Source organism: Echinops telfairi, unplaced genomic scaffold (genome assembly GCF_000313985.2).
Source record: "Echinops telfairi isolate 266 unplaced genomic scaffold, ASM31398v2 ScPeMD7_7400;HRSCAF=8409, whole genome shotgun sequence".
Lineage (NCBI taxonomy): Eukaryota > Metazoa > Chordata > Mammalia > Afrosoricida > Tenrecidae > Echinops > Echinops telfairi.
Genome location: NW_022111300.1, coordinates 53,593,212 through 53,603,176, shown reverse-complemented (window position 1 = coordinate 53,603,176; position 9,965 = coordinate 53,593,212). Strand labels below are relative to the sequence as shown.

Below are 9,965 nucleotides of genomic sequence, written 5' to 3'. Positions count from 1 at the left end.
ATGTTCAGGGCAGCGTGCTGCCATCTGACAGTGCCCACTCTCTGTGTGTGATGAGTGGGCAACCCTTTCCAGTTGGAGTTGCCTTTTGTCCACTGTATTACATTGCGTGGGTGGCCCCTATGAAACCTCTCTGCATTCAGTAATTCTGTAGGAACATTTAGCAGTGGTACAGAATGCTTCGTGTTAGTAATGCTGAGCTTTTGCCCTGTTCTCTTCTCTTTCAGATTGAAGGGGGACCTGGCCTATAACTACCGAGGACCGCGGACCAAAGATGACATCATTGACTTTGCTCACAGAGTGTCTGGGTGAGTTGTGTAGGCATGGCCTTTGCTGTCAGACCCTGATGCTTGAAAATCACGCGTATTTTTAGCACCTTGTTACACACTTGCATATTAGGGACTTAGCAAAAGAAACTATGTTTTCGGGTTTGCTAATTTATTTATACAGAAACCTGGGGTCGGGCAGTGTATCCAGACATAGGCTTTAAAGACCATACAGCCTGGCATGGCTGTTACCTCCTGGTAACTGCACCTTTAAATACTGGGGGGGCGGGGGAGTATAAATCCCCCTCTCCCCTATGGGACTTGTAATATATCTTAAATTTTTTGATAGCTTCAAACTAACAATTTATAAATCTTTTATTTATTTAAAAAAAATTTAAAAATGATGCTTTTGCTTGTGTTCCTAGCATTATTACTTGTTGCCTAATTTCAGAGTTGTAAAGGAACCACGAGTTAGCATTGTTCAAAATAAAACTGCACTCGGGGCAGGCCTCAGAGACTGCAGTGTGTTTTGAGGTCCAGCTAAAACCGTCTCCCGGGGTGCTGCTTCACAGGCTTCTCCAGGCCAGCCGTGCACAAGGAGAGCGGTGTTTGCTTGGAACGCAGCATAGTTCCACCCAGTGACTGGTTTGCAGTCCAGGTCATGGAGGTTTTCCTGAGAAGGAAACCTCATTTTCTGCACGCATGGTGCGTTGGTGTGATTGAATGTAGTAGTTTTGTAAAAATTGGCATCTGGCTGTAGCATAAAGAAAGGTAGTGCTTATAATTATTGACTGATAGTGTGGAACTTCTTGACGAGGATGCTTATCAAAGTCACTTAATCTGCATGGGTATTTTAAAACTGCCCGTGCAAATTTGTGAGGCTGACAGGAAGGATGAATGGTATTGGTAAGTTGAAATCATTTTAAGACAACATTGAGATGGATTATGAAATCCATCTGGTAACCTCACATTTACAGGCAAAGAAAATTCTCCGGTGGCTTTTCAATACATTTTAATTCATTCTTACAGTTTTGTGAATCTTAATTTTCATTTTGGGATAATTTTGCCACCTGGCTTCAAGTATCAGACAGAGAACCGGACTAGGTGTGATCTTTAGGGATCACAGCTGTGTGGAGTGTCTGGCTGTTCTTTTACCATGTCTTCGCATTGAGTTCAGGCTTCGTATTCGTGATTTGATGTGGACACACGTCCATTTTGAGCAAACATTGATCGAAGGCGAGGGGTGACATCAGGCTGTGATTGTCCCGTACTTCTTCCCAGCCTGTATGTTTAGGGCTGAGTTTCAGTTGGCATTAGGACGGGGTTCTCCTGATGTAACTCAAGGTAGCTCGAATGCAAAGGCCATTTCAGGCATTGCTTCTGGAGTTACATCACTTAGTGACTACTGACTGAAGTTTAAAATAGAAACTAGTGATGCAATGCATCTGAAGCAGTGTGCATTTGGGAAATACATTTACCTTTGCGAAATTTGCACTCTTCCCTGTGCTGATGGAGTGATGGCTTAAGATGCAACGTTATGGACCATGTTTAAGAAGCCTTCCACGTGTGTCTTTTTAAGTGATATTTTGTTAGTAATATACAAACATCTGGTATCATTCATCTCTCAGTAGCGTGGATGCCTTTGAAATAATACAGAGATAGGTTTAAATATATATGTATATTTAAACCTATCTCTTCATTATAAATATATTATAAAATGCAACATTTTCCACTTCAGCATTTTCAGGTGTACAGTTAAGTGAATCTCGTCAGTTCCCTTGATCAAGCTGTCCAGCCATGAGCCATAACCACTGCCCGAGTTTCTGTCACCATAAGCAGGAAGTCACCCCTTTTGGCCAATGATGGCCCTTCCCATCTCCAAGCCCTGGTAGCCATACTTTGGTCGCCATCCCCTGGCCATGTGTGCCACATCATTCAGGTCACTGCTGTTGGGCCTGGGTGATGGATTGACCTGCCTCCCCAAGCACAAGCACGCCTGTGGTGATTGTTGATAATCCTGTGCTGAGTACCAGCGTGTTTTTGTCTGATTGCCTTTCTGCTTCTAAGACCCCGGTGTGCACCGAGGAGCAGGCCTGTTGGGTCGCGTGGGTGCTCTCTGTTGATGACTGCCACCCTGCTTTCCAGAGCTTGGCCCTTCCCTGCAGGGGTGTATGTGGGGCTCCCAATTTTCCCACATCCTCACCAACATTTGGAAGGTCGCTTTTTATCTTAGCCACCCTACTAGGAGTGAAGTGGTATATCTTACTTGGTTTTTATGTGCATCTCCCGAAAGGCTAATGAAGGCACCATGGTAGCGCTGTGGTTAAAGCTGCTCTCTGACAGCACAGTCTGACCAGCCGCTTCCTGTGAAAAGGTGTGGCAGGTGCCTCAGTGACGATGACAGTGCCGGGACCCCTACAGGCCACTTCTGCTCTGTCTTACAGGGTTGCCTCTGAGTTCGAATCCCAGGAAATGGCTAATGACATGAGCATCTTCTGTGCTGCGTGGCCATTTGAGTATCTTTGGTGCGACGTCAATTCGAGTTTTCTGCCCATTTTTTTATTGTGTTCCTTACTCTTGGTTGTTAACTTGCAGAAGTGTTAGGGGGGTGTGCGTGTATGTTAGACCATTATTGGATATATGGTTCCCTCAAATTTTCTCCCCGTCTGTAGATTTTTCACTTCTCGATAAAGTCCTTTGATGAACAAAATTAGGGACTTGTTATGAGGCCCCATGTACCTCTTTTCTGTACTGCTCCTATTTTCTGTAAATAACAATTGTATGTTGTATTTCAGCTACCATCTTTTATTTTTTTATGAAAAAAATTAGTGATTGTATTAGTCTAGGTACTTTAGAGAAACAAATCCACAGCAACTCATGTATAAGAGAGTTTTATGTAAAGAAAATGTGCATCACGAAAACATCCCAACCCAATGCTGCCCAAGCCCACAAGTCCAACATTAACCCAATAACCCAACACCAGTCCACAAAGTCCTCCACCTCACAAAACAGAGGCAATGATGCCGACTTCAGGAGGAAAGCTGAGTTCGTGAACGAATAAGCATCTCAGCACTAGCAGGGGTCTCCACACGGCTGCTCCAGCACCCAGGGCTGCATTGGGATAGGTCCATGTGGCTTTTCCTTGGGGATGTCTTGTAGGAAGTCATTCTTGCAAGCTGAAGCAGGGAACTGCTAAGGCAGCTACACCCTGGTGCAACCATCACAAAGCAAGAGACCCGAGAACCAGAAAGGCGAAGCTCACCACCCATTTATCCCTCCGCCTTTCAATTAGTCCCACATGTGATTATCGGCCAGGTTGGCACAATTAACTAACTCAATGATATACTTAAGAACTATTTTAGGTTTTAACATCAACAGTGTATGTGAAAACAGTGTATGTGAAAACTCAATGAGTGTTCTTATTGTTCTTATTGTTCATTTGAAGTTCTTGGAATGCTATTTCACAAATATTTATGTGAAATTTCTTTTGAAAGGGAGGAAAAGAAGTGAACCTCCTGCGAATTATTGTTTTCATCGGAGGACTCTTAAGTGGATTCTAGTTCTGTTTGTACTGATCACAATATTGACCAAGATGGTATTCTCTTAAGGGATGTGCTTGAAGCTAGTTCTTAAATGGACGGATTGCACTGTGGGTAGGTTTTCCAGTATAATGTATGCGTTCAGAAGTCGTCACCAGCTACCCGGGCATTAACTTTCTGTGACTGGGCAATGCACTCAGCATGCAGTGGGTGTACACTACCAAACATTAGTCCTGCAGGCCACAATAAATTATGTGATAGATCCACTTCATAACCCTTGCTCATTTTGTATGCAAACAGGGCTTTAATCCGGCCACTTCCAAGTCGGCAGATGTTTGAGCACGTGCGGAGGCGACACCGTGTGTTCTATGTTTACGTAGGTGGGGAGTCACCCTTGAAGGTAGGCTGGCCGGGATTGGTTTTTTCATCCACAAAATTCAGACACGTTGTCTGTGAACGCGCCGCATTGCTACAGCTCGACCAGAACCGCAAAGCTTACCGCACCTGTTGTGAGCATCCCTGCTGAGTCTGGTCGTTTTTATAGTAAAGGTGACTTCTTGCTCAGCGCCTGCCATCGGGAAGTCAGTGGGGTGAAAGATGTCACCTGCCTCTGCCCTGCGCTGCCTGACACGTGGCTGCTTTGAGACTGCGAGTTTGCGCATCAGGTGCAGACTTGATAAGATAAAGACAGGCCGCTGCCCTAAGTTTGTTTTATGTTTGCCTGTGGGTGTACTCACCTGTATTTACATGTGTTGTGTATATAGGAAGTGGCTTCAAAAAGTTTGTGGGGAAATGAAATGAAAAGAGAATGGCATTTGTCCATGGACTTTTTGAAACGCCTCCCCTAGTGTGTGTATGCGCCCACATCTCTTGCAAACCACTTGCCCAGCCTTTGATTCTGACTCACTCACCGTGACCCTGTGCGGGACACAGCGGAGCTGCTCCCTGGGGTCTTCTTGGCTGGGATCTGTGTGGATGCACATTGCCAGTCCTCTTCTGGGGTACCCGGGGGTGGGGGTGGGGGTGGGATTGTGACCCACCAACCTGCCGATTAGTGGTCCAGCACCTCCGTGTGGTCCCTGCCCACTGTCCTCGCTTGCCCTTCCCCTCATCATCACGATGATGTGAACTGAACTTGCTCATTTTGAAGGGCTGTATTTGGAGAAAGAGCAAGGAACTGAATACCTTTTGTCTTATTGACTGCTTAGTTCATTTCCTTAAACCTCTCTCTTCACGTGACATGCAGCTGTCAGATTGGGAGAGAACCACGCATTGCACAGGTGGCTCTACGTGTTTGATGATGAATGTTCATCTTTATTCTTTTAACGTGACCGTTTATTTTGTTGTTTGTATCTTCACAGGAGAAATATATCGATGCTGCTTCAGAATTAATTGTGTATTCCTACTTCTTTGCTGCCACAGAAGAGGTGATTCCTGAGGTAACACTTCACAGTGAACTTTAACCACACTGTGTCATTTTCGATCAGTTCCTTGCATGGTTCTCTCTCAGGTGGACTTTCTGTAATACTTGTGGAAGTGGCATGTCACAGCTTGACTGCTGATATCAGAACACTTACTATGAGTAAGCAAAGAATCCCAGATCCATAGCTTTTAGTATTTAGTACTGTTTTCCTGTTTAAAATAGTAAGCGTAGTAACAAATGATAGCCCAACTCCTTAAATAGTGAGTTGCTTTTGAGTGTTTGTATTCTTAGAGTAATTACGGTGTTCTTGTCAGGTGCCAGGTGCTCTTTCCTATCCTGGTTGATCGTTAGCTTATTGATGTTTGCCTGGGGCTTCACGGGGCTCACAGTTTTCATAGCACCTCTTGGGTCAGGTCTGACACCCGAAAGGGATCTGGTTAGGTGCAGGAGGCATAAAATGCATCGTGTCATTATTGTTTGTTTATTATTGAGTACCAGCCTCCTCAACTGGTGTCTGCAAGCAGCCCTTCTTGACTCCTGTAGATCACCAGTAGTTTTCGGCTCTGTACTTTACTCTTAAGTATGAAGTTGGAAAAGGGAGAGGCGGTCATTTATTGTGGAATTTTTACTCCCGTGGAGAATATTCAAATAAGGACAAAGCCCATCATTCTGTGGGCGCCCTCAAAATTTGAAGCTTAGTGTTTGGTTATGTGAAGCTTTGCACCTGGTGGTGTCAATGCCCCTGAGAAAGGGCGACGTCGGTTCAGCATTCCCAAGCCCCTTTATGGGTGAGTAGGTGGAAGGAAGGTTACTTGATGTTGAAGCCTCCCTCACCACTTTAATTGGCCAATTTCATGGTGCTCTGTTTTGGTAGTAGTGTAACCAAGTCGTTTTATTTTCTTTCCTCTGTTCTGAGATGAACCCTCCTTTGTCCATATTTTAAAACTCATCTTGAAATAGTTTTTTATTGCTGTTTCATTCTGCTTCCTTTTGTTTCAAGTCTTACAGGGTATTAGTATGTCCAGTATTACGCTCATGCAGCAATCCTGTGTGACTTACCCTAATTACTTCACTTCTGCTCTGGTATTTATTCTTAAGTGTCATTTTACTCTTGAAAGAATTACAGCACAGGTGCCTTCTGAGTGGCAGTCTGGTCACCAGCTTTCCCTTGGTCTTAGAGAAGAAGGCTCTCTGGTCGGTTGTCAGCTTTACACTTGGCCTCAGCGCTACATACAGTTGACACAGCGTGCTCACTCACTTATGTGCCCTGAGAGAGCCTGCTAAGGCCCTGTGTGACGTGAGCCGACTGGAGCCCCGTGTTCCTTGCTGCGCACAGGCAGGATGTGGTGGGGAGGTCAGAGCCTAGTGTTAGCCTCTGCCTTTCCACCTGCTCACCTGTCCCCCTCCTCTTGGCCCAGGTAATCCCTCCGTCTGTGTTCTTTCTCCAAGAGGAGTCCGTGAGGTCACTCCCCCCATCTCCACTCCCCTTGCAACAGGGGGCAGTAGGCCCAGGCTGCGGGACAGGGAGGAGCTGGCCAGACATGCAGATGAGCACAGAGCCCTCTATCCACCTCTGACTCTGACCTTTCCTCACCTTGTGGTGTGGTTTGGCTTTTTTGGTGGTTGGTTTTATTCTTCTGGTGCCCCTCGATACTTTTGCAGTCCTAGGTGTCCAGCTTTTTAACGGTAGAAAGTTGTTTAAACCTCTGGTTTTTGCAGTCCGTGGTGCTGAAAGAGATGCCTGCTGTGCTCGTCTTCAAAGATGACACGTACTTCATTTATGACGGTGAGTTCCCAGGATCAAGGCTGACGGGACTGTCGACAGGGCTGCTTCGGTGGGGCTCGGGTGTTGACGGGAGACTGTGTGGAGGGGATTGCCACTCACTTCCCTGTCCATTCATCGAGCAGCTAAGGGGGACTTGTGTCTGTGCCTCAGCATTTTCCACCTAGTGCCCCTTCATTCACAGCTGTAAATTATCATTTTGCCGAACTATTTGTCTTTTGGGGAAGTGGACTCTATGAAATTACTATCCATTGTTACTCTAAGGTGTTTACATTAGTGAAAACTGAACAATCGTGCCTGACATTGCAGACACCCAAGCAGTCGAAGACCTAGGACAGCTTGAAGGTGCTCCAGCCCCACACCTGCCCCCACACTTGTCCCCACCCCTGTCCCCACACCTGTCCCCAGCTGCATCTCTTGTCAGCCCTCGGCTGTTAACTGTCATGTTGTCATGGAATCAAGAACTCGCGTTCTGTATTTTCGTTATGCTAGCAAGCATGAAGAAAGGAGGTGGTAAAATCAGGGAGCCCCATGTACTCATCACTCAGTCTCAACGGTTACCAATGTATGAACCCACATTTGCATCAACTCTCTTCACCCCTTTTATTGAAGTATTTTTAAAGCGAACCCCAGACTTTCACCATTGTGTGCTTCAGTGCGCACTTGTAAAAAGGACCCCTCTCATCCGTTAACCACAGGCCATTGTCATAGCACACAAAGGCAAGATTGGTTTCTTGGTGTCATCTGATACTGACACTAGCAGTTCCAAGACTGTGCCCTGACATTCACTAGGCCCTTGTAGCACACTCCCAGCATCACTGGGAAGTATTGGATGTAGTGTTGTTATTGTAGTTTGTCAGGTGGAATCTTACAGAGCATATTTCCACTCAGCAACATATACACTTTAGTATGCACATAGTGTTTCCCATAGAATAGACAGTTTGTTTACAGTGTATAATTTGTTCTAATGGACCACAAGAACCGCATTTCTACTGCCTAGAGACCAGAAGAACTAGATGTCGTCCAATCTGATTGGCCTCTAAAGTCCTCGACAGAGAGGGTTAATTTTTTTTTTTTTTAAGAAAACAAGACTTTTTACATTTCCAGGGAAACATTGAAGTTTGTGTTTAGAGGGTGCTTCATGCTGCAGATAAAACGGGCTCTATTGGGAATGTTCATAATAGTGTTTCATCTTTGCTAAGTTTGATCACTCATTCTTTGGCTTGTCATTGAGTTAGTAGGATTGGGAACTTGAACGTGTTTTGTTCGGCCATGCACATAGCTGGACATCCACCCCTCTTAGAAATCGATGGCAGTCATCAGACGTCCTGGCAGACTTGGCAGACTTTGGAAGATACTTGGTTTACATTACTTCCTATTCGTGCAGCTTTAGTAATAAAAACCATTTTTTCACAATGACTTTAAAATTGTCTTTCTAATCAAGACATAATATTCCTTAGGCTTAATTCTATCTGCTTAGTAGGGGAAGGATTTGATGTTGTATAAAGACTGTATGTTGCACACGGAAAAAAAAAAGTCAACTTACAATAGAAATGTCATAAACTAAAGAGAAGTAAAAAGTTGTAATGATTACTTGTCGCGCCACAATCTAGACTGTCATTCTTACAGAGGGGCTTTCAATTTGTAATACTTGATCAGATTCTTTTTTTGTTTTTCAGTTTCTGTATTGTCTTCCTCAACATGTACCATAATTTGCTATAATTATTTCACATTACGATATGTTCGTTAATCTCTTTTGATTAGTTTTAATAGCACTACAATGAGAAATTGTAAATGATTTTCTGTAGTACCGCTGGTTGGTTGTTTAGAGTACATTCTTGAAACTGAAAGCGGCCACTTTCAGATGCATCCATGCCGGGCGTTTTCACATCTGGTTGACGTGGTAGCCTCACATCCTTTGTCCCTGGCTTTGTGTGCAGAGTTTGAGGACGGCGACCTGGAGTCCTGGATCACCAGAGAGCGGTTTCAGAATTACCTCACCGTGGATGGCTTCCTCCTGTATGAGCTTGGAGACACAGGTGACAGCTGTGCAGCCCCCGTCATGCCCACCCCCAACCCCCCACGCCACCCAGGCGTGCTCCTTATCAGAGCGCTTCACCCTGATTGTGTAGGCTCCATCTGGAACAAGTATTCATTATTTTGGTGGGAATGCTCATCTTTAAGAGAAGGCCATCTAGTATTATGACCAGTCTCCCTTTATTTGTGGCTTAAAGACTGGCTACTGTTTCACTATAGAGCTCTGGGACTGGGAGAACAGAGACCTTGAATAGTAAAGAAATGAGAAAGGTAGCCACTGAGTTACTGACACAGGGCTGGCTGTGTGGTGGTAGTTTAAATACAGTATATAACCTTTGGGGGTGCACCTGTATTCCTGTGGAGAAGAACGGAATCACATGGGCATGGAGTCCTGACATGACAGGACTAGAAACGACAAACACGCAGAATATGAATATGACACAGAAAAGAAAGCCCTAAGAAGCTGCACTAATGGCCTGGTCTTCTGTAACATTTTAGGAGGAATTGTCTTGTGACTTTATAGTTAACATTTGTTTCCATTCTCAAGTTTATGATAAAAAGAATGGAAACTTAGAGAGTGAAGGAACAAGAAGATTTTCCTTTCCTCATAACGTGCAGTTAGTTACCTCTGACTCATCCTGCAGCTTCAGACCCAACACTGCTGCCTTAGGTAACCGTCTCTGACAACTCCCCCTCCCACCCCAAGCGACATTAGTTCCCCAAGGTCAGCCTTCACTTGGTTTGCGTGACCATTTGCGTGTCCCCCGCCAAGTCCCTGAGTTGCATCTGGCTGTGCTCATCAGTGTCCTCCGTCACTGGCTCAGGGGTGACACTTTACTTGCCACTCCCTGATTGTCCCAGGACTGTGTGGCAAGTGCCGCTGCAGTTTTTCACCCCCAGCCGCTGGGTGCACGTCTTGT

The 9,965-nt window shown here is 45.2% G+C and overlaps 1 protein-coding gene across 1 annotated transcript in view; it reads left to right on the top strand.

Moving 5' to 3' along the window:
- The window catches only part of TMX3 (thioredoxin related transmembrane protein 3), a 39,463-nt gene that overhangs the window by 19,422 nt on the left and 10,076 nt on the right, over window positions 1-9,965 (top strand). The window contains exons 7-11 of the mRNA XM_013004765.2: window positions 225-305; window positions 4,103-4,202; window positions 5,164-5,241; window positions 6,945-7,011; window positions 8,949-9,047. Coding sequence (XP_012860219.1) covers window positions 225-305; window positions 4,103-4,202; window positions 5,164-5,241; window positions 6,945-7,011; window positions 8,949-9,047 — 425 coding nt within the window. The remainder of the gene's footprint in view (window positions 1-224; window positions 306-4,102; window positions 4,203-5,163; window positions 5,242-6,944; window positions 7,012-8,948; window positions 9,048-9,965) is intronic.